The following is a 23,310-nucleotide window of genomic DNA, read 5'->3' as shown; positions in this document are numbered from 1 at the left end:
TCTCAGTCCAGTTGCAATCGTCAATCGTCAATCGTCAATCGTCAATCGTCAATCGTCAATCGTCAATCGCCATCGCCAGTCAATTGCTTGCTTCAAGCCTTGGGCCGGAGCTGAAGCACGCCTTGCCTCTGCCAACCCCAGCCACTGCCCTTCAACAACAGCAGCAGCAACAGCAGCAACAGCAGCAGCAGAGTACACCAACCATGGCGCCTCCCAAGAAAGTCAAGGGCAAGAAGCCGCAGCCCTTGAAGCGTGAGATTGTCCAGGAGAAGCGCAAGCAGCAGCAGCTCAGCATTGCTGCCCTCGAAAAGTCGATTGCCGAGTTTGTGAGTCGAGCCGCCCTTCTTGTTTTCTCTCTTGTGCCTGCTGGCTCCCAAAGTCACAGCCTCCCGACTGACAAGGCATCGTCCAGGACCCCAAAGCCACCGAGGTGACGACCTTTGCCGAACTGCCCCTGTGCGAACCCACGAAGCAGGGCCTCGAGAAATCCCACTTTACGACGCTCACCGATATCCAGTCGCGCGCCGTGCCGCTCGCGCTCCAGGGCCAGGACATTCTCGGCGCCGCCAAGACGGGCAGCGGCAAGACGCTGGCGTTCCTGCTGCCGGTGCTCGAGAAGCTGTACCGCGCGCAGTGGACCGAGTTTGACGGCCTCGGCGCCCTCATCATCTCGCCGACGCGCGAGCTCGCCGCCCAGATCTTCGAGGTGCTGCGCAAGGTCGGCCGCTACCACGCCTTCTCCGCCGGCCTCGTCATCGGCGGCAAGAGCCTCAAGGAGGAGGCCGAGCGGCTCGCCAAGATGAACATTCTAGTCTGCACGCCGGGCCGCATGCTGCAGCACCTCGACCAGACGGCCGGCTTCGACGTCGACAACCTGCAGATGCTCGTGCTCGACGAGGCCGACCGCATCATGGACATGGGCTTCCAGCAGGCCGTCGACGCCCTCGTCGAGCACCTGCCGGCCACGCGGCAGACGCTCCTCTTCAGCGCGACGCAGAGCAAGAAGATCTCCGACCTCGCGCGCCTCAGCCTGCGCGACCCCGCCTACGTCGCCGTCCACGAGGAGGCGACGCCGGCCAACCTGCAGCAGCACTACCTCGTGACGCCGCTGCCCGAGAAGCTCGACACGCTCTACGGCTTCATCAAGGCCAACCTCAAGAGCAAGATGATCGTCTTCTTCTCCTCGGGCAAGCAGGTGCGCTTCGTCTACGAGAGCTTCCGCCACCTGTCGCCCGGCGTGCCGCTGCTGCACCTGCTCGGCAAGCAGAAAGCAGCTGCAGCGCATGGAGATTTCGCGGCGCTTCGCCGACGCCAACCACGCCTGCCTCTTCGCCACAGACGTCGTCGCCCGCGGCGTCGACTTCCCCGCCGTCGACTGGGTCGTCCAGGTCGACTGCCCCGAGGACGCCGACACGTACATCCACCGCGTCGGGCGCACGGCGCGCTACGAGCGCGAGGGCCGGGCCGTGCTCTTCATGGACCCCAGCGAGGAGGCCGGCATGCTCGAGCGCCTCAAGCACAAAAAGGTGCCCATCAACAAGATCACGGTCAAGGAGAGCAAGAAGAAGTCGGTCACGAAGCAGCTCCAGAGCATGTGCTTCCAGTACCCCGAGCTCAAGTACCTCGGCCAAAAGGCCTTTATCAGCTACACGCGCTCCGTCTACCTGCAAAAGGACAAGCACGTCTTCAAATTTGACAGCCTCGACCTCGACGCCTACGCCGCGAGCCTCGGACTGCCGGGCACGCCGCAGATCAAGTTCCAAAAGGGCGAGGACATTAAAAAGGTCAAGAACGCGCCGCGCGCCGGCCTGTCGAGCGACGAAGACGACGACGACTCGGACCTCGACGGCGAGCTCGACCCCGAAAAGGCCAAGCTGAAGAAGAAGAGCAAGAAGAACGAGGTCAAGACAAAGTACGACCGCATGTTTGAGCGCACGAACCAGGACGTCTTGTCGGGCCACTACTCCAAGGTGCTCGGCGAGGCCGACGACGACGACGCCGACGACTTCCTCGCCGTCAAGCGCGTCATTGACACGAACGACCTCGACGATCCGGCGCAGGCGGAGACGGGGCCGAAAAAGGTGACAATTGGCAGCCAGGAGGTCATCATTGACTCGAAGCGGCGGGAAAAGGCGCTCCTGTCGAAGAAGAAGATGCTCAAGTACAAGGGGTCGGGCACGAAGCTCGTGTTCGACGACGACGGCGTCGCGCGGCCGCTGTACGAGCTGCAGGACGAGGAGGCGTTTGCGCAGGACGGCCCGGCCGAAGAGCAGCGGGCCCGGTTCGTCGAGGACGAGGCGGCGCGGGTCAAGGATGCCGACGCCGACGACAAGGAGCGCGCGCGGCTGCTGCGGCGGGAGAAGAGGCTCAAGAGGAAGGCCAGGGAGGCCGAGGAGAGGGGCGACATGCCGCGCGTGGGTCACGCCATGGCGACGGGCGCCGACCTCGAGGAGGACCCGCTGGCGCTGCTGCGGTCGTTGCCGATGAGCGGCGGACGGCCGGCCGAGGACAGCAGCGAGGCGGAAGAGGCCGCGAGGCCGCGTAAGAAGGCCAAGAAGTGGTTCCAGACGGACGACGAGGAGGCGCCAGCAGACGGCAGGAAGGTGTTGGAGATTGACCGGGAGCCCGAGACGCTGGAGGATCTCGAGGCTCTTGCCGCGGGTCTGTTGGAGTAGGGGGAGAAGAGAGAAGAAATCTAGATACCCAATCGCAGGATATGCCGTTGAAAGGCAACATATCAGCCGTCGGACGTAAATGCTTGCGAAGGGGTGAGTTGATACTCAGGATGGAGTCGTGACCATGTACCTAGGTACCCAGAGGTACGTACCTTGACCTCCACTAGTCATGCACGCCCCATTGCCGGGCTGCATGACTCGGAGCAAAGACCCTTAATAAGCGGACCCCTCCCCTCTTGCACCCCCAAGACCCCCCAATTGCCCCTCGTCCCGTGTCAGCCGCGGCCCGTGACGGTCATGCTCGGCGCCTTCAGTTGACGACAGCCTGACATCGTCTGCTCCTTCGACAACGCTCACGCTCCGCCCCTCGGATTCTGCCGAGGCTTCTGCTGTTCGACTACTCTGGCGATCTCCTCTCCTACTCCCCAACTCCAAAACACAAGCACAATGCCGCACTCGGCGACCTCGGCCGCGACGCACAACGGCGCACCACCACCCCTCCCCGAACCCGCCCCAGCACCCGCCAAGATGGCCGTCGCCGCCGCCCTCGACCGGCACAGCTCAATGCACGCCCGCACGCTGCAGCAGGCCGCCGAAGACTGCAACCGCCGCGTCAACGCCCTCCTCGCCCTCGACCCGGACTCAGCAGCGGCGAAATCGACAACGACGACCACGACAACAACACCACCCCACGTCCTGCGCGCCGTCCAGTCCCGCGTTCGCGATGCCCTCGCCGTCATCGACGACGCCCTCGCCCGCTACCCGAGCCCCGACAGCCTCTCCCTCTCCTACAACGGCGGCAAGGACTGCCTCGTCCTGCTGCTCCTCCTCCTCGCCGCCCTCGCCCGCCGCCGCCAGGCCACGTCAACCGCCGCCGCCGCCGCCCCCTACCCCGCCACCCTGCAGGCCGTCTACATCCTCGCGCGCCACCCCTTTGCCGAGGTCGACGCCTTCGTCGAGGCCTCGTGCGCCCACTACGCCCTCGACCTCGCCCGCTTCCCCGCCCCCATGAAGCCCGCCCTCGCCGCCTACCTCGCCGCCCGCCCCGCCGTCGAGGCCGTCTTCGTCGGCACCCGCCGCACCGACCCCCACGGCGAGAACCTGACGAGCTTCGACCTCACCGACGGTGACTGGCCGCGCTTCATGCGCGTGCACCCCGTCGTCGACTGGCACTACACCGAGATCTGGGGCGTGCGTCTTTCCCTTGCCTGCGTTACCGTCTCACTGCCAAAAGGACGCCTGCTGACATGCCTAGTTCATCCGCGCCATGGAGGTCGAGTACTGCCCCCTCTACGACCAGGGCTACACCTCCCTTGGCGGCACCAACGATACGCTGCCCAACCCGGCTCTCAAGAAGGAGGGCGCCGGCGGCGAGGTTGTCCATCGGCCGGCGTATGAGCTCGTTGAGGATGACGAGGAGCGGCTGGGTCGCGACAGGTAGATTCGGCATGTATTCTAACTTGAAACGCAAAAAAGAAGGAAACAACCCAAGGAATAGGAAAACCATGGAAGGAGAAAGAAGAGAGGGAAAACAAGGCTGCAAGGGAGGAAGGCTGCAAGGGAAGAAAGCCGAACACAACGACGAGAAGAGGAGGCTTCACATACCTGACACCACAGGGACACCACAGGCTACGCATGGACATAGACGCACGCAGCACGCAGCACGCAGCTCGCAGCACACATCACACCGCACACAGCATCTGGAAAATCAATGGGCTAGATGAGATGATCATAGAACCCCACAACTCTCACATTTTGCTCCTCACTCAAGAAACTTCTTACAAAAACACAGTAAAGTCCACCTGTCGATCTATAGAAAGCTAATGTTGAAAAAAAAGGGGTATGACACGCCCAACCCCAAAACGCCCTTGCTTTGCTGCGGTTCAGTCATGATACATCATTGCGCGCCCGAAAGAGGCAGACGTCAAACGGGTGGAAACGCTCAAGAAAAACCAAAAAAAAACTGGCGCATCCTAAGGCCCAATCCCGTGGCATCAACATCGTCGACATACAATCCGCCCCCCTCCTTACGCCTCATCCGCAAGCGATGGGTCGTACGCCTCCCCAAATAGCCTCGCACGGTAGAGGCACGTCTTCTCCTCATCCCCATAGTTGGTCACCAGCCGCACAATAACGTGCTCCGTTGACACGCCGAGTCCCTTCAGCTCGTCTGGCAGCTTGTGCACGTACACACCCCCAGACGCAGCCTGGCTCTCGTACTCAAACGAACTGACCTGCACAAAGCCCTCTCCGAATGGCTGCTCCAGGCTGCCAGGCCATGTGTATGCCGCAAAGTCGCGCACCAGTTCCCGGTTGTTCCACTCGTCAATCTTCACCCAGAGCTCAATCTGTCGGGGTCGCGCAGCCGGCGCCAGCGTCGCACCGGGCAGAATGTGGTCAATGACAAGGTACTCGGGCTTGATGCGGTGTCCGAGAATGACATTGAGAGCGACGCCCTGTGGCGTCCCCTCGTGGCTGTATGTTGTGCTGCCACACCAACAGTCCCCGGCGTCTGTCCATCCGAGGAGCGCCTCGTCGGGGTCAAGCGGGCGGGGCTGGCGTCTGCTCGGATGATTCTTCCACTTCTGAGTGAGGAAGCCACCCGACCTGGACCCTCGAAGCTTGTGCGTGGGTGTTGTGTCCGGGCTGACAACGGCACCGAGATTGGGGTTCAAAAAGTTGACCCGCTCTCGAAGGTCGTGATCCCACTCGGCGGCAATCTTGCCATCTGCGAAAGCCTTGATACCGGCGTCTGCAATGACCTTACGGATTTGGCTGTTCACCAGATGGAGGACCTCGTCCCGAGACAGGCCCATGAGAGCACGGTTGTTTTCGAGGCTTGTTCTGAGAAGACCCTCCACATATGCCTTTGCCTGGTCCTTGAGCACGAGCGCTTCGTTACTGATGTGGCCGTGATCTTTGGCGAACTCTTCTTTGATGAGGAACATGAAGTTCCGACGCGTCACCAGACTGGTGTTCTCATCCGCGATTTGTCGAGCAATATGCTGTAGAGCAACCTCCTCGATGCGGTCATCCAAGTCTGCGGGCAACGCGCCAGACCCACTCGAGGGCGGCTCGGATGACGGCAGGTGGTTCTTGACAACATCGGCCACTTTCTGCCTGTTGCTCTTTGCCCATTCAGTCCAGGCATTTGGCGTGTCAGACTTGATCATCTGCTGGATTTCAGCACGTGAGAGAGCTGGTTCTTGTGTCTTGCTCTCTGTGACCAAGTAGCTTTCGCTATTCGCCTTGCTCTTGATTGCCTGCCAGTGGGCGTCGGGGATGTGGACGTAACCGGCCTTGTCCGCCTCGAAGGTGAACACTTCATTGTCTCTTTTCATCAACTCGCGAAGAGCATAGTAGAATTCAGAAGCAATGCGTGGCTTTCCATTTTGGCCAAGCTCGAGGTGGATGATCTTCGGGAGTAAGGACTCGAGCTTGGCGAGTGACACATCGTGTAGATCCTTCGAAGCCTTGAGATGATGCATCTCGTGGCTGAAACTGCGGAGCTTTTCCTCGTATGCTCTCGCATCCTCCGATGCGAAGAGCGTCGATGGACGAGCAAGAGCGAGCGGAAGGAATTGTCCCAAATTCCAAGTCATGTCCGAGAGACTCCACCCATGCCAATAGAAGGGAAGCCGTGTGCTTTCGCGGTCATTCTCCCAAATGCCGTCTACCAAAGGAGATGGAGACAAGACAGAGTGTAAAAACATGGCGACAGCCAAAGAACCCAGGCCGAGTAGTATCCACTTGAAGGAAGTGTGTAGCGCGAATCGTGTGGCCCGAGAGACTGCACGTCGGAGCGATGAATAGACTTGATGCAGCCATGAAAAGCAAGCTGTGAAGTACCATGATAAGCAGTGCCACAACCACTCTAATGCAGACGTCGAGGCCGGCTCTGCATCATCGCGCAATAATGACTCGTTGTCTTTGTCACTGCCAACGGCGTCATCGTCTTCGGTGTCAGCTTCTCTGCGGGGTTGAAACCATTGAGATAGCGAACTCCACCATGTTGCCCATGTCTGAGGGTTCTCATCTTCAAAACTCTCATCTGTGAGTTCCAACTCGGTATCGACATCGTGAGTGTGGGCGTGGGGTTTCCGAGACACTTGATTCGAAAGAGAGGAGGCCTGTCTTGTTCGCAATGGCGCAGGTTGAGCTTGCCGAGCAGGTATCCCGGCCGTTGTGTTCTTCCTAGCCTGAACTATGAGGGGGTCCTGAGGCGGGGGCTTCGACGTTGCAGGAATTGGGCCAGATTGATGTTTCTTGACAGGCTTCTTGGGCGCAACATTCTTTTGCTGTACCACTGGCTTGGTTTTGAGGGCCTTCTTTCCCGCAGGCGCACGCGTTGCCGCAGGCAGTACAGTTGTCTCAATTCCATGAGGCGCAGTATCATGCTGCTCTTTCGACGTCGTCATGTTGGCGGCGAGTTCATCTGGCGACTCTCTGGATTCACTTGACGCCCTGGGTGCTGGTGCTAAAGGGAAATTTGTGGAGCTCCCAACGTTTCCCTTCGGTGCTGTTGCCGGGTTTTTTAGTGAGGCCCTGGCTGATGAGGGAGGGTTGGACGCAGGCGCTCCCTCAGTTTGAAGCCCACTTTCCCCAGGTCGGGTTGAATGTGTCGCAGTATTCTTCACCGAAGACGGCATGAGTATAGGAGGATTTGAAACCTGCGAGGCATGATCCGCTGTGATACCACTAGTCGTGGCCGGCAGATTTGGGTAGAGGTTGGCAAGGCTGCTTGTCGGAGTTTTATTATTATGTGAGCCGGGATGGGCCTGCAGGTTGCGAGCAGGCGTCGGGCTTGCTTGGGAAGACCCGCCGTGGGATACTCCTCCAGCCCCGAACAACGATACCTCCTCGCCGTACGTGAGAACCGAGGAACCTGGCGTGTTTGTGCCTCCGAAGAACTTTCGAGGATCTTGATCAATCCCGGGAGTGCGTCCAAAAGGGCTGCTCGTAGGTGGTACTTGAGGGACAGGATTAGAGGTTGGGGCGCTGCTTCCTGGCAGATCACCAGAACCGGCAAGTATGCCTCTATGTGGCGTGACTGTCGGCGCAACGGGCATAAGATGGCCAGCCAAACGTTGCGGGGTAGGTGCGTTGGCGCGAATAGGCCCGCGACTCTTGGCTTTGGCTAGTGATAGAGGGTCAGCAAAAGTTGGCGCGAATAGAATAGGAACAAGAGTGTGGCCTACATGGTGTGATGAGGTTTTCTGGACCGGTGCGCTTCGATGTTGACGTGGAAGCCTGAACTTGTGCTGGTACTGGTGCAGAGGTGCTTGCTTGGCCTGGTGCTGTTGGTGGCGCGGAAGATCGTGGTGCAGGTTGGCGCGTGGAGCGTTTCTGAACCGGCTTCGGAGTAGGTTCAGGCTCGTCCACTACCACGTCTGCACCGAGATCGTCGCTCTCATCAGCGTCAAGGATATCATCGATGACATTCAGAATAGAGCGTTGTTCGCCTCTCCTGGCACCCAAGACACGCGGCGGTGTGACATCGGAGCCGTATGCTGTGCTGAAGCGTGACGGAATGGGCGGGAGATTGGTCTGAACAGCGGCGCCAGTGAACATGGATCCAGACGGGTCGTCTGTGAGCTCCTCACTGGCGCTTCTGTTGATGCGAGAACTTCGTCTGGGCGGCATGTTTGGTCAGGATGAGTCGTTGACCCCGATGCTGAAGGCAAGTTAGTTGGTTGGTTCTTTTTCGCAACGATTTTCGCAACGAGCTTCGATTGAGATTGACAGGAGCCAGAACAAGGCCATGGCGGATGGATATGAGGGAACATGAGGGGTTGGCGTCTTGTTTATGAGAACAAGGTGAAGCTTGATGAGATAGCCGTGGGGCCTTGAATGAGAGCACAAAGGGCCCAAGTCAGGGCGAGGACTTACCTTTGTGACGGGGTGCGTGTGGAATTTTCGGCTCAACATGAGAGAGCTTCGACAGTCTTGCGACGAGTACAATGCAAGTCTCTGAGAGGTGTACCTTTCAATGACAAGGTAGACTGTAGACCAACAGATCACTGGTGGTGGGGCTTCTTGTCGTCAAGCTCTGAAAAGTAGTCGGCGCCGAAATACCAACAGCCACAATAAACAACAAAGGCGTTTTTCCCAGTCCGGAGTCGATCAACGGACCTCTCGAGTAGAACTCCTCCTGTCGAACAGCAAAGCAGGATATTCGATGACAAAGAACAAGCGTGTCGAGCTTTCATGGATGGACCATGATTCCGGGGTGAGTGGATGCGCGACGACTGGCTTTGTGGATGCTTTGACGTCAATGAGCCGTTGGTGATGGGTGGCGCATCCGCGTCTGGATGCAGCAGCCACGTCAAAGAAGGCTCGATTCGTCTCTATGTTCCGGGGAGAGGGAGAACGGCGCCAGGCTCGTAGTCTATGTTCGGAGAGGCGCGGTGAGGTTCAGAGAAAGTGTTTTTTTTTTCTTCCTTCGCGACAAGAGCGTCACGGTTTCTTCTTGGTCGCAGGCGCAGGGACCAGGTCCTTCCTGTCGTGGTTCGCGGTCGTCGAGGAGGTCGGGGAAAGAGCTCGAGCCACACCGCGCCGCGCCTCACCCTTCCAGCTGCTGCGAACCACAACGCGTCTCCACCATGCTGTCGGTACTTTGTGCGGTACGTGCTGGTCACGTGATAGCAGTTGGATTCTGGTGTTCTCTGACGATACTTTTATTTTTGCACAGCATCCAGGTGACATCCGTCTGAAAGCACGCCGGCGGCAGAAAGCAAGGCTATTGAGGCGACAAGTACTAGCACGCTAGCCTCAGAACCGCCTTCTCTGGTTCAAAAGCATGCTCCGGACCGCATCGGACCGAGCGTGAGGGCTGATGCTCTGCGATGCACCATGGTTCGCCGAAGCTCTCAGACCCACGTGCCGCCAGCAGCGAACGACCGACCGACAGCGGGATTCGGGAATCCACTGGGCCTGGCGGCGGAATACTGACTGGCCAAGGCTTGCATGTGTGACTGCGACCTTGTCTATTGCACCTTGCAAGGGATGGTCCGAGTAGTGTGTTACTGAGGGTTATTCAATTGTGTACTGTACCTCAGCTGTCGCCTGTTCAAGTGGCAGAAATTGAGGATTCAACAGATTATCAAGCAATCGACCGTTGCGTTGACCGCTATTTCGAGAACTCGCGACGATCTGATGAGGCTCCAGGGGCAGACAGGTACATGGAAAAACACGAGGTTGGCGATAGGGACAACCCGATCAGGGCAAGCTTCCAGCCACAGTGGAGGGAGTGCCTCGAATCCTTCTCCAGGCCGCCAGGCGGGAGCGAGAGAGTCGGCGATAGGGGGCGAAGCGGCGCGCTACAGGGGACCGTATTGTCCCTTTTAGCGGGCGGCCGGGGTGTTGCAGGCCAGGCTCAGGCTGCCGCGCCTCTCTGGTGGGGGTGGCACCCTACAAGCCGTGTGTCACCCCGCCATCAGCGCTCTGAGTGTGATGAGGTGAGGCGCCAGCGCGCGGTGTTTTCGAGGGGTCGAAGGGTCAAAGGGTCGAGGCGAGGAGGGGTCGAGGGGTAACACAGGTAAGGAGACTGCCCTGAGAAGAGGGAGGTGGCACGAAATTTTCCATGCCGCCCTTCGTGTCGCGATCTTCATACCGGATCCCTACAGACAAACACCGCAAACCAGACAGAAAAAGTCTCCGCAGTCCCCGGTCTGACACCTTGTTCTCCCCCTTATAATACCACTCGCCCCTTCGCATCGCGAACCTCTCTGTCCTTGCGCTTTTCTGTTTCTTCTTCTCTTCCCCACAGACTACCCCTCAATCACCCACCCAACCTCAACCCCCCTCAACACCACACCCACAGATCATCTTCACCATGCCTGTTGGAACAGTTCTCGTCTGCGGGTAAGACCCCACCGCCCTTGGCTCTCCCTGCGAGGAAAGCATCCAGGCTGACGGCTTCTTCTTCCTCGCATCAGCGGCACGGGCTACATTGGCTCCTTCACGACCCTCTCGCTCCTCGACCACGGCTACGATGTCGTCATTGTCGACAGCCTGTACAACTCGTCCAAGGTCGCCGTCGACCGCATCGAGCTGATCAGCGGCAAGCGTCCCGACTTTTACCAGGTCGACATCACCGACGAGGCCGCCCTCGATGCCGTCTTCCAGAAGCACCCCGCCATCGACAGCGTCATCCACTTTGCCGCGCTCAAGGCCGTCGGCGAGTCGGGCGAGATCCCCCTCGACTACTACAGGGTCAACGTCTCGGGCACGATCAACCTGCTGCGCGGCATGAAGAAGAACGACGTGCCCAACATTGTCTTCTCGTCGTCGGCCACGGTCTACGGCGACGCCACGCGCTTCGAGAACATGATCCCCATCCCCGAGCACTGCCCGCTGGGCCCCACCAACACGTACGGCCACACGAAGCACATGGTCGAGCAGATCATCACCGACCACATCGCCGCCGAGCGCCAGCGCGCCACCAAGGACGGCAAGCCCGCCGAGCGCTTCAACGGCGCCCTCCTCCGCTACTTCAACCCCTGTGGCGCCCACCCCTCGGGCCTACTCGGCGAGGACCCCCAGGGTGTGCCCTACAACCTGCTGCCGCTGCTGGGCCAGGTCGCCACGGGCCAGCGCGACAAGCTGCTCGTCTTTGGCGACGACTACGACTCCAAGGACGGCACCGCCATCCGCGACTACATCCACGTCGGCGACCTCGCCCAGGGCCACGTCGTCGCCCTCAACTACCTGCGCGACCACAACCCCGGCGTCCGCGCCTGGAACCTCGGCTCCGGCCGCGGCAGCACCGTCTACGACATCATCAAGGCCTTTAGCAAGGTCGTCGGCCGCGACCTGCCCTACGAGGTCCGCCCCCGCCGCCAGGGCGACGTACTCAACCTCACCGCCAACCCCGAGCGCGCCAACAAGGAGCTCAACTGGAAGACCGAGCAGACCATGGAGAAGGCCTGCGAGGACCTGTGGCGCTGGGTCGAGAACAACCCCCAGGGCTACCGCCAGGACCCGCCCCCGGAGTTGCTCGCCAACGCCAACGCCATTGGCACGAAATAGAGAGACGGGGGACGATGGGAGAAACGCGAAGGGATTTTCCAGGACAGCCTGGATTCGCAGAAACGGGAAAAAAATGTTGCTGCTTTTCACTTTCTCCTTTTGTTGCTAGAGGTGCTGAGCGCCACGCACGATAGACTAATGAAAAAAAAAACATGACGAAGAGGCTTGGAAGTGTCTCTGCAAATGAGCGGAATTTCATTCTCGATCCCCATTACTACACGTCTATCGGTCTAGGCAAGTCTGCTGCGTGGTGCGTGGGCAGCCCCATCTCCCTCGCGTCAATCAATCTTGAGCAGGAGCTTGCCGGATGTCTTCCTCGACTCCAGGTCAATGTGGGCCTGGGACGCGTCTGCCAGAGGATATGTCTTGTACACTGGTACCTCGACCTTGCCAGACGTCAGCATCTCGAACAATTCGCTGCCGTACCTTTCCAGCTCCTCGCGCTCGGCTAGGTAGCCGTTGACCACAGGTCTCATGAGTTTGAGGTTCTTGCCGCCGAGACGGAGGATGTTGACGGGGTCCACGGCGCCAGACTGTAAAACATCAGCATAGTTTGGGTTCAGGCAGGGGCATGTGCTGTCACGACGTACAGCATTTCCAAAGACGACAAGCCGTCCCTTGCGCGCCGCCATCTCGACGTCACCGTCAAAGGTCGTCTTGCCGACGCCGTCAAACACGACATCAACACCATGGCCACCGGTGATCTTCTTCACCTCCTCGACGAGGTTAGCGCTCTTCGAGTTGACGCCAAACTCGGCGCCCTTGGCGTGCGCAGCAGCGAGCTTCTCATCGGAGCTCGCCGTAGCGATGACGCGAGCGCCGACGGCCTTGAGCATCTGCACGAGCAGTCCACCGACACCACCAGCCGCGGCGTGAACGAGAGCCCACTCGCCAGACTTGACCTCGCCCGCCTCGCGCACAAAGGTCCATGCCCGTGAGCCCCTGCAGCCAGGCGGCAGCGGCGACGTCGAGGGACAGGTTGTCGGGGATGACGACGACCAGGGCGGCGGGCACGGCAGAGTAGCTTGCGTAGGCACCGACGGATCCCATGTAGACGACACGCGTGCCGTTGGGGAACTTGGAGGCCACCGAGGGGTGTGCAGCAGCGACCGTGCCGGCGCCTTCTCGTCCTAGAGTGTAGGGGAAATCGTTGCCAGGGATGGGGTAGAGACCTGTGCGGAAGTAGGTGTCAATGTAGTTGATGCCGGCGTAGGCGTTGCGCACGAGGACATGGCCCTCGGGGACAGCCGGGACGGGAGCCGTGTTGAGAGCCAGCACGGAGGGGTCGCCGGTCTTAGCAATCTGGATGGCGGGCATCGACTGCGGCAGGGAAGAGGAGGCCATCGTGCGATGTATTCTGGGGCCGCAGATGGGTCTGAAAGCTGTTTGGACAGAGAAAGGCCGGACGAGGGCAGCGGTTGGGATGCGCTTTGATACGAAGTAAAGTGGTGAGGATGCCAGAGACATGCTACGTACGCTGGTGTTGATACTGATCTATCTTAATGCGTGGTGGGGGTTGAAGTCGTGATCCAATGTGATGAGGGGTAAATCCATGCCTGCCTGCCCGAGGTGCCGCAATGCTGTTCGGGGCTAGTCAGGTGCGCCGCGGATTAGTGAGCCGGAATACTGGGCAACTCTGATGTTTCACGCCCTTTCATTGCCTTTTTGGGCATGATGGGTGGATGCTGGACGATCAAGACAAGGGCCGTTCATTTTAGCATTACTATTAGAATCAGCCTTGGTCGGCGGAGGCGCGTCGTCACTGCTAAGTTTTCGCCGAGTCGCCGTGCGCCTTCAGAAGAACCCGATAAAGCTCTTATCTGGATGAGACAGGAGCGCGTCAGCTTGAGCGATCTCCAGGGGTTAGTTGCAGTGTCCCGGCGACGGAGTAACGACGATGCCTATCCATGGAGAGTGGCCTCCGGGGGCTGAGTCGGAATGCTGTGAGGCCCCGGCCGAGAGGTGGTTCAAGTTTTGTTTCAATGGGCATGCTGCCTCGTCGCTTTTTCCCCAAAGCTTGCGAGGCCTTGTTCTCTTTGTTCTCCTTGTGGAGGCTCTTGTGGATTGGCGATGACTCGGGAGAGCGCTGCGCCTCGCAGGAAACGAGAAAAGAATCTAGGTTGCCAAGCAGAACACTCAGCGAATGGCGTGCATTGACTTGCACTGACACACCGAGACGAGCAGGTTCCGTTGTCGTTCTCTTCTCGGAACATGGGTGGGAGGCAACAGAATCCACGTGCCGCGTCATCGCGAAAGAACAGAACCGTCGGCTAGGGCCTCGCCATTGGCCTTTTCATCCGGAGTCCGGGCTCTTGATGAAGGGTGAAACGGGCGAGAGAAGTGGCTGTTCACATGCTTTTCCAAATGCATCATGGACCAAGTATCAAGAAGCCTGCGAGGTTGGGGCAAAATATGATTCGACGCAATCGTGACGATTCCAATCAGGAAGACTGCAAGGCGAGACATCAAGCTGGATTTTGACGCTTGTCCTCCCCCACTACCTAGTGATACATGTACCTTAGGTGCCTTAAGCTATAGCTGATGGATGGGCGAGTCGGCACCTGCCAAGCGGCTCTCCCGTCGAAGGCCTGTCTTCGAGCTGTGGCTAGAGAAGGAGAAATTGGTGGGGTGGACAGGGGCATCGACAGGGGATATGTGGCGCATCGAGATCCACTGGCTGTCCATCCCTCTGTCTTGCCTGTCGTCCCTAAGGTAGGTACCTCCTGCCCATGGACACAGAAATGCACTGCCTACACTTACACTGCCTGCACTTGCCTCACACCCGCTTGCTCCTTCCCCCTCCGCCACGGTGTGTGGACGTCACTGACCGAATACTCGTGTCTGTACGGCTGCTCGGGATTTTCGCCTTTCATCCTTTCGCATTTTTATCCTTTCATCCCTCATCTCCCCAAGCTGGAGCCTTTTCGTTTTCAAATGTCAAGAACTCAATGACTGGCGGCCCCTCTTACGAACACTCTTCAGCATAGTATCCGTCGGTTCTGAGACGAAGCAGTTTGCCCCCCAAACTCGACACTCAGTCCAGCCCAATTGGCCGAGCCTCGAACCCGCAACCCGGCTCACTCACTCCTGAGACATCAGTCCATTCGTCTTCTTCCAGACGGACCAGACGGACCTTGACACAGGAATTCAACCTCGGAGGGAGGCCTCGCCGCGTTGTATCTCCAGCCCTCTCTGATTGCTTCACCAACCTTCTTCCGATTGCGATCTGCCCCTCCTCTGATGCAACCACGATCCGTTGTTTAGCTTTGGCTTTTGGCTCTCTCTCACCACGCTGTGGCTGAGGAGCTTGACCTGAACCGCGCCACCCATTAAGCGACACGTCCCTGTCGTGCCTGTCATGCCAATTCCCTCCCCCGAAGACCGCCAGCGGCGACTTCTTCAGCTCGCCGAGCAATGGGGCGTGGAATTACCACCAACGACCTCATCACTGTCCCGCCCATCTCATCCGCCAACTTATCGCAACACAGATGATGACTTCTACGCCGAAGAGCTCGTCAAAAGAAGACAACTCTCGCACGGCCGGACCGAGTCGACTGGAAATCTTCGGAAAGCATTTTCTTCCTCCAAAAAGAAATCCTACGACCCCAAGATCGTCTTCGATGCCTTGAACTCTCACGTCGCCAACTCTGGTAGAGCCGGCGCAGCCGAGTCCCTCATCAATCTCCTCATTAGCTCTGGTGGCGATGTAAATCTTCCCCAGAAGCCCAAGCCAGGCCTTCTTAGCCGTCGCAAGAGCTTGGAGACCTTTGGAGAACGAAGCAGGCTCCTCCAGCAGGCGGTGCAGAATGGACAGGCAGACATGGTGGCCGTCTTGTTGCCCCACGCGGACGCCGTCGCCCTGGACACATCGTTGCCCATAGCTATGAGAAACCAGAACACAGCGATTGTTGAGCTGTTGCTTCGATATGGTGCCGGTGCCGCCTCGACGGCTGATGCCCAGGACGCCGTACGCCAGGCATGTGTCACAGGCGGACAGGCCGAAATTGTCAGTCTGGTTTTGCGGTCCGAGGGACGACCCTCAGCTTCCTGGCTGTCCCAATGCATGATTGATGCCACTCGAGCCGCCTGCGTTTCGACAGTTGTGAGACTAGCCAGATCTACCGCCGATGGAAACCACAATCAGGCGCAGGCCCTGAAGATTGCAATATCGCAAGGACGACACGACATAGTGCTCGCAATCTTGCTTGGAAGCAAACCACCCCGTGGTCAAGGCCTGGACGAAGCCTTCACCGAACTGATCGGCCATCCGTCTATCAATCCAAATGACAAGATTTCCATGGTGGAGATGCTGCTTTGTGCTGGTGCCGAGGGGGATGGCCCATCCCTTGCTCTGCTCGACTCGGCATCCGCGGAATTCCTCGAGATGCTCCACGTCCTAGTCACATACGGCACGTCGATCGAGTATCGGGATGCCATGGCCGTTCGAAAGGCCATATCCAGTGGCCGCGTAGATGTGGCGCATATTCTGCTTGCTGGCAACTCGCCTTTGAGCTCTCTTCAGGCGTCCGAGTGTGTTGAACTCATTCCTAAAGACTTGGCATCGGATCACCGGCGGCTGTTGCTTGATGTACTCTTGCGAAGAGGAGCCAGCGGCAATCCTCTGCATGCCGTTCTCATCGAAGCCGTTAGGGCTGGTGACGTCAAGTCTGTCAATCTCCTGGTCACTCCCCAGTTCCCGGGGTCGGGCCGACCCGTCGAGTCTCAGTCGCCGCGCGGTTTGGGGAGAAGAGCGTCGAAATCTATGGTCTTTGAGAGACACGAAGTGGCCTCGGTCGACTACAAGAATGGACTGGCGTTGCAGATTGCAGTCGGCCGTGGTGATGTACCCATGGCCAGTGTGCTGCTCGCAAGCAAGCCCAGCGGTCAAACTGTTGCGCGTGTTTTCGCCGAGACATCAGCACTCCCGCCTCGGGACAAGCTTGCCATGGTGGAGTGTTTCCTCTCAAATGGACTACCCCCTCAAACCGTACAAGATGCTTTGCAGGAAGCTATCGACTCACAACCACCAAACCGGGATGAAGCTTTAATTGCTCTGCTTCTTCGGTTCACAAACGACGTCAATTCAAGCGATGGGGCATTGCTGGCAGCAGTGACGCAAAAAGATGTCAAACTTCTCGCTGCGCTTCTCCGGAAGAACATCTCGCCAGACACCGCGGCGGGTGTTCTTCCTAGCATAGTAGCGATTGAAGACCCACGAGCCAGGCTTGAGATAGCGAGTCTTGTATTGAGCTCCGTGCCTGGCATGGATCCCGCCAAGGTGTCGTCTGCGATGCTTCACGTTCTCAATACACAACCTGCAGATATGAGACTGCTGCAGGTGCTATTACAACAAGGTCGAGCCGACATCAATTTTCATGATGGCGCACCATTATCAATCGGTATGTTAGGTGTATCTCAACCCTGCCATCCCTGTCCTCTAACAACGATAGCGATTCGTGACCATGAGCCTCCGGTGCTCGACACAGTTCTCAAGCATAGCAAGCCCTCTGCTGCGACTCTGAATCGTGCTCTGAATGAGCTGTCTCAAATGCCATCCTCTGAGAAAAAGGTATCCAAACTGCACACCCTCTTGCGAAGAACTACAGACAAGGCCCTTCTCAACGATATTCTGGTCAAGGAGGTCCACTCTCTTGTCAAGACAGAGCCTAAAAGCCGGCAGCTGTCCACGGTCAAGGTCCTCCTTAGCTCTGGAGCTGACGTCAATTCACACAATGCGGCAGCCTTGTGTCATGCAGTTGCTGCCAGCGACGAACAGTTGACGAATGTGCTTTTCGAAGCCAAACCGACACCGGCATCCCTGGCTTACGCTCTGCCACATGCCTTACGGATAACTGATCCCATGGATCGCTTGGCCTTTTCCAAGAAGTTGCTGGAGGCTGGTGCCCCTAGTGCGGAGGCTAATCGTGCACTGGGCTTTGCTATCAATACATATTCTGACGATCTCCCTTTGTTGCGGACCCTCTCAGTCAAGGCGAATACCAATGATGGGGAGGCTCTTGTTGCTGCCATCAGACGAGAAAGACCCGACATTGTGGAATTGGTGCTGCAGAGAAAGCACACCACCGCCATCCTTAACAGTGCTTTCACCGAGGCCACCAAATGCCAGAAAAGGGATACTAGAGCGCTCCTGTGTACGCTGCTTCTGAAACATGGGGCCTCGGGCAACGCGGTTTCAGAAGCTTTGCAAGCTGCGGCGACCGACGGAGACATCGTCCTTGGAAACATCTTGATCAACCATGGTGTAGGCGTTGACGACCAAGCTATCATCGAAGCTTGTCGGTCCGGTGCTGCCGATGTCTTAGCGATGCTGCTGACCGGTAGAGAACCTAGCAGAGCAACGCTAGAACAGGGGTTCCAGGCAGCAACCGAGGTTGGAGACTTGCGAAAGCGAGCTGCAGTTCTGGAGCCGCTCCTCACGCGCGGTGTCGGTGGGGACGCTCTCAATGCCCAACTAGTCTCTGCAGTCCGTTTCGGTGGCGAGGGTGAAGAACTGGTCAGGATCTTGCTTCAAGCTGGCGCGGACCCAAATTATTACAATGGCGAGGCTGTCTGGGCAGCGACGCGGAGCGCCAATGTGGGCAGTCTGAAGACAATGCTCGCTGTTGGCCACGACGAGAACAGCAGAGTGAGTTGACTCAATAATGGAAATCGATTTCTGGCTAACACTGTGTAGCAACCAAGGGCATCCTCCGTTACTCTAATCAGAGCACTCAACGCTGCCTGGAAGCTAAGCGGAAGCTCGCGCTTGCTGGTGCTTGACATGCTTTTCAAAGCCGGACTGCCCGTCTGCGAGGAGCTTCACATCTGCCTGAATAAGGCCGTAAATGATGAGGCGATCGATGAAAAGGCCATCGAAATTCTTGTGGCCCATGGCGCAACCCCAAACGTAAAGGGCGCCAAGACACTGGTTGATGCCGCACAAAGAGCTTTGCCATCGGTTGTGCGACTGTTACTCGAGGCACCAGTTACGATCGATGCCTTGAACCTGACAGTTGTGCAAAGCTTCACCAAGGACAACGCAGCCACATGGTTCAGCGACAGAGGCTTCCTGGTTCTCCAAGCCTTGATACTAAAGGGAGCCCAGGGAGCGGGTTTGACAAATGTCTTGGGTCTCGTCATCAACATGGTCCCCCAGAGTCCAGACCTCGGAGGCCGTTTCATGGACTTGCTGTTCGAGAATGACGTGGATGTCGACCATGAAGACGGAAAGCTTCTAGAGTCGGCAACCTCTACAAACAACATTAGGCTCGTACAGCGCCTTCTAGAGAAGCATCCCAAGACAGAGTCGCTTTCAAAGGCTTTCCATCACATATTTGACCAGCAACTGTCCGAAGATGAGGCCCTGCAACTCATTCAGGTCTATACAGAGTACAGCAACGGAGAGACACGACTGGATGTCATGTACTCACTTTCGGACTCGCCACCAGTTCTGTTTCTTGCGCTCGCCAGGTTCCCACGGTCCTTCAGGATTATGAAGGCTTTGCTGGATGCCGGCTTCTACCACGACCAGACAACCGTTAGTCGGGTCATGCCTGAGATTGAGGAAGAAGAAACAGTAACACTTCTCACTTGGGCACTTATTCAACCGCAAAAAAAAGTCAGCAGCAACATCATCCAGCTTCTTCTAGATTCCGGTGCCAAGGTCAACTTTGAGACTCGACACTCACGTTTGACGCCGCTGATGCTGGCGATCCATGCCAGACGACCTGATGTCACGAAGGAACTTCTTCTGAAGGATGCCGATGTCGACGTCACGGACGCAAAGGGTAATACACCACTGTCACTGGCGTCAGACATTGGCGGCGACGTGGCCATCACTATAATGTCCAACCTGCTCGCTGCTGGCGCGTCCAGGAATGACGGATCCCTTCAGAATGCTGCTCGCGAGCTCAACCTAGCAGCTGTCCAAGTGCTTGTCGAGTATGGCCACGATCCAGACTTTCCCAGTCATCTGCACGACGGACGGAGTGCCTTGGGCGAAATGTGTCTTCATGGTGCCATGCCTGGCGAGATGACTGCTGCCCACGAAAAACAGATTGAAAGAGTTATGAACTTCCTGCTCGACAAGGGCTCTGACATTTCTGTCAAGTGCAGCGGCAAGTCCTTACTTCATCTTGCCTTGGAATCGAGCGATCCTGTGGCTATGACCAGGCTGCTCCTCAAAGTTGGCATGTGGAAGTTGGTCAACAAGAAATTCAATCTATACAGGGATGGGGTGTACACGTACTCACCCACCATGTACGTCGCTAAAGTTTTACCCAAGGCTGATGTCAATGAGCAACTTCTGCGCCTACTACGTGCCAACCGGTGCGAAGACGTCTTCTTTGCCAATCGAGGGCCGCAGCCGGACGATGCCACAGGCCTCCCAGATGACGTGGCGCTCCAGGAACGGGAACGCCGAGCCCGCCTTAGCCGGCTGGCGAGTGAGCAAGAGGACTACGAGGTGAGCATTGCTCGCTCCAAGGAACTCGCGGCTGTGCAAGCACAAATCTGGGCGAATCAAGCCGAACTCGAAGATGCGCGCCGTAAACGGGCGCACAGCGAAGAAATGCAAGCTATGGGTGATAGGGCACGCGCAGAGGAAGAAGCCTTCGCAGCGGCCATGCGACGGCGACAGAACGAGCGCGCGTCGGAAGCGTCACACGAGAAGGCCATGGCCGAGGCATCTGCACTCAAGGCACGACAAGAAATGGAACTGGATAAGCGACGACACCTTCAAGCGCTTGACTGGGAACGGAACATGGCGACGGAGCGAGTGGACCATGCTAAGGCACTGAGTGCGCTTCGCATTGCAGAACGTGAAGATGTTGAGAGAATGGACCGGCAACAGGACGAACGGGCGACACGAAGAATTGCAGAACAACGGCGACTGGTTGAAAGTCAGTCAGGTCTTGCGGGACAACTTGCCGGCGTTGGTCCTCAAGGACGGCGGCAGATTGGATACGTCGCTGGAGAGCTTAACAATTAAGGCGGAATGCAGCAACTACGGACATGACGGAAGGCAATCTGTACTGCGATTTCAGAATATTGTGGTGCACACGGAAGACGGGACACATGACGACCGGAGTTAGGGCTCATTCAGATATACCCTTCAGTTGAGATATCTTTGATCGAACAACCAAATACACAGAAGACCAAGCTCATATACGTTTCCCTTGGTATATAACGCAGAACCTTGAAATCATGGCGATGCCAGTCGCCCCCCTGAACGCCTCCAATGCAAGCTTTGTCCACCATCCTCTCGTGTCTGTGACAATACGGCAACCTTTCAGGCAGCGTCAAGCAGCTAGGTGCCTCAAAGCAGGCTAGCAGAGATCCAACAGTCGTTCGTGTCGTTTAACAAGCACCTTGAGAGCTTCAGCGACCCGAGAAGCCGCACCCAGGACCGCCTGCTGCCTCGGCCACCGCGCGTGCGGCACAGAGCCCATTGCCGCAGCACCCCGAAGCACAGTCGGCGTCACTGGTGCACTGCCCCGTGATGAACTGCTGGCCGTTTCCGGTACCGACATTCTGGGAGCCCGGCGCGCCCGAGTCCGCACCCGGCTGCTGGGCCATCCGTCCCGGGTCTTGCTGCTGTGGGGGTGCCTGCTGCTCGGGTGGCTGCGGCTGCTGGCCGCCATCGCCAAAGCCGCAGCCCTGCTTGCCGGCCTGGAACTGCGCGCCGAGGCCGGAGCAGACGCCGCCGTTGCCGCCGTTGATGGCGCAGCACTGGGATGCGCAGTCGGCGCTCGAGAGACAGGCGCCGCCGATGAACTGGACGCCGTTGCCGTTGCCGATGTTCTTCTCACCGGAGGGGTCTGGGACGACGGGGCTCGGCAGGGCGAGAACTGTGGCGGCGACTTGTGGACTGTTAGTTTCTTGCCGGTCTCTGTGGATGTGGGCGTGGTCTTGGGGGGGTTGGTGGTCGGTGACTTACACAGCGCTGCGGCGAAGGCGAAGCGGACCATGTTGACGTATTTAGGGGAGGTTCCTTCACTGAAAAGGCTGATGACGAGCTGACTGTGGTCGCAATAAAGGATTGTAAAGGCTATGATCTGAATCTGACTGAATGTGCTTCATCATCGCCGGTCTTCGTCACTTCTTATACAAGAGATCGCCCCTAGCACCATCAACCATGGTCTGACCTGTCAGCCTTGACGTCCCCTGACAACCTGGGTCAGACACCTTCAGACGAGTCTCGATGCATTTCCCGTCACAGAAACACGTCGTGCGGACTGGAAAACGAGCGTAAACCGAGATGTACCAGCCGTGCTGCGCACTGATGAGCTGGGCGTCCCTTGTCGGACTCGCGATACTTCGACCTCGTCTTCGTCAGCGAGCCAGTCGGGCCAATGTTTCGGATGAGCGCGTAGCTGACTGGGGTTTGTGCTCCGAGCGGGAGCCCCCCATCTGACATCTGGTGGTTCCGCAGCTCACTGCGCCGGGGACAGGGGCGATCAGCGCTTTGCGCCCCGCGGATCTTCAGACGAGTTTCCGACGGCAAGGGTTTCTAGGGGGGGTCGAGACCGTCTTCGCGGGCTCCCTTTCTGGACTTTGGTTGGACCACTTCCTCCGAGAGGGTTGTTTCTTTGATTTCGGATGGTGCGCCAGGCTTTGGGAGCTTGGGTATTCGTATTGGCTGGGTGAACGGTCGCGCTGTTTGGCACTTGCGTTGGCAGTGTTTGGATCTCGACTTTGACAGCCACCGTTGTGTGAAAGATGGGATTCTGGTTTCGAGGGGCATGACCTCGAGGCGACGTTGTGAGCTCGGCCGACGACTCAAGGAAGATCCGACTGTGGATTCAGGAATGCAATCACCTTTGTTTCTGAGACGTTGGTGGCTTGCACGCATAGAAGTGACAGCTCTGCTCTGACAGGTGGCGGTTCTCGTCTGCGGAGCTGAAGTGCGCTGTTGTCGTCGAATCTGGGATGATCTCTCCGCCCTCGCCCGAAAAGCAGTGTCATCGAAACACTGCATTACGGCAGGTTTGCCTGGCATGGTCGCCTTCTAGAAGAATTACTGGCCACCCGACTTGTAGGACGTTTGCGGGTTTTGTCTCCGAAGAGAATGGTGAAACAGCTGCCTGCGATGATCCTCGCATCAACCTCCGGGAGCTCGACAAGCGCAGCGGCTAGCCTAGAGGCTGTTCCCTGCTCTTCCGCCTCCGTACCGATACTTAATGCCTTTTCTCGGGGGTTGAATTTCATGCTCGACATCTTCGATTTGGATGGCACCCTGGTATTCCTTATGATCTATTGGCACGGCATGTGACGTTACCTCGTCCGGCTATCACATGGGCCGAGCCGGTCGAACCATCCTTGTTGCCTGCAACGACTCGACTTGAAGTTGCAATCGATCAATGGCGATAGTGTATCCGGTCCTACGTGTGGCAATGAAGCTAAGACATGCCCAGCAGAAAGCGGTGCCTGTATACCATGGTGCTAAAATCAAAGTCTTCGCTGACCTTGGAATTGAAAAGGAGCAAACGCCCACTACATGAGATACCTGTCCCGTCACGATGGTTCGATCGCGGCCGATCGTCCAATGCCATCAAACCTCGCGGCAATGTAACTTTGATGTTCAGGCCCCTTGGGGAAGATCATA

At 57.9% G+C, this 23,310-nt stretch overlaps 7 protein-coding genes across 7 annotated transcripts; 4 read left to right on the top strand and 3 right to left on the bottom strand.

Moving 5' to 3' along the window:
- Positions 1 to 203: 203 nt before the first annotated feature.
- On the top strand, positions 204 to 2,675 carry VDAG_07997 (ATP-dependent RNA helicase DBP4; the record flags this gene model as incomplete). Its single annotated transcript, XM_009652763.1, has 3 exons — positions 204 to 326; positions 413 to 1,414; positions 1,527 to 2,675. 3 exons carry the CDS (start codon positions 204 to 206, stop codon positions 2,673 to 2,675), a joined length of 2,274 nt encoding a protein of 757 aa, XP_009651058.1.
- A 447-nt stretch (positions 2,676 to 3,122) lies between these two features.
- Positions 3,123 to 4,116, top strand: VDAG_07996 (FAD synthetase; the record flags this gene model as incomplete). The annotated part of the gene is made up of 2 exons (XM_009652762.1): positions 3,123 to 3,866; positions 3,931 to 4,116. The coding sequence occupies 2 exons, from the start codon at positions 3,123 to 3,125 to the stop codon at positions 4,114 to 4,116; spliced, it is 930 nt and encodes a 309-aa protein (XP_009651057.1).
- Positions 4,117 to 5,007: 891 nt separating this feature from the next.
- Positions 5,008 to 8,318, bottom strand: VDAG_07995 (uncharacterized protein; the record flags this gene model as incomplete). The annotated part of the gene is made up of 3 exons (XM_009652761.1): positions 5,008 to 5,206; positions 5,283 to 7,812; positions 7,874 to 8,318. 3 exons carry the CDS (start codon positions 8,316 to 8,318, stop codon positions 5,008 to 5,010), a joined length of 3,174 nt encoding a protein of 1,057 aa, XP_009651056.1.
- A 2,191-nt stretch (positions 8,319 to 10,509) lies between these two features.
- VDAG_07994 (GAL10) lies at positions 10,510 to 11,705 on the top strand (the record flags this gene model as incomplete). The annotated part of the gene is made up of 2 exons (XM_009652760.1): positions 10,510 to 10,538; positions 10,613 to 11,705. The coding sequence occupies 2 exons, from the start codon at positions 10,510 to 10,512 to the stop codon at positions 11,703 to 11,705; spliced, it is 1,122 nt and encodes a 373-aa protein (XP_009651055.1).
- A 278-nt stretch (positions 11,706 to 11,983) lies between these two features.
- Positions 11,984 to 13,049, bottom strand: VDAG_07993 (quinone oxidoreductase; the record flags this gene model as incomplete). Its single annotated transcript, XM_009652759.1, has 3 exons — positions 11,984 to 12,238; positions 12,296 to 12,616; positions 12,672 to 13,049. 3 exons carry the CDS (start codon positions 13,047 to 13,049, stop codon positions 11,984 to 11,986), a joined length of 954 nt encoding a protein of 317 aa, XP_009651054.1.
- Positions 13,050 to 15,063: 2,014 nt separating this feature from the next.
- VDAG_07992 (uncharacterized protein) lies at positions 15,064 to 20,694 on the top strand (the record flags this gene model as incomplete). The annotated part of the gene is made up of 3 exons (XM_009652758.1): positions 15,064 to 17,104; positions 17,156 to 18,351; positions 18,400 to 20,694. 3 exons carry the CDS (start codon positions 15,064 to 15,066, stop codon positions 20,692 to 20,694), a joined length of 5,532 nt encoding a protein of 1,843 aa, XP_009651053.1.
- A 389-nt stretch (positions 20,695 to 21,083) lies between these two features.
- On the bottom strand, positions 21,084 to 21,673 carry VDAG_07991 (uncharacterized protein; the record flags this gene model as incomplete). The annotated part of the gene is made up of 2 exons (XM_009652757.1): positions 21,084 to 21,553; positions 21,643 to 21,673. 2 exons carry the CDS (start codon positions 21,671 to 21,673, stop codon positions 21,084 to 21,086), a joined length of 501 nt encoding a protein of 166 aa, XP_009651052.1.
- Positions 21,674 to 23,310: the final 1,637 nt, after the last annotated feature.

Source organism: Verticillium dahliae, genomic scaffold (assembly GCF_000150675.1).
Source record: "Verticillium dahliae VdLs.17 supercont1.18 genomic scaffold, whole genome shotgun sequence".
NCBI classification, from domain to species: Eukaryota; Fungi; Ascomycota; class Sordariomycetes; order Glomerellales; family Plectosphaerellaceae; genus Verticillium; species Verticillium dahliae.
This window is presented reverse-complemented; position numbering and strand designations above follow the sequence as displayed.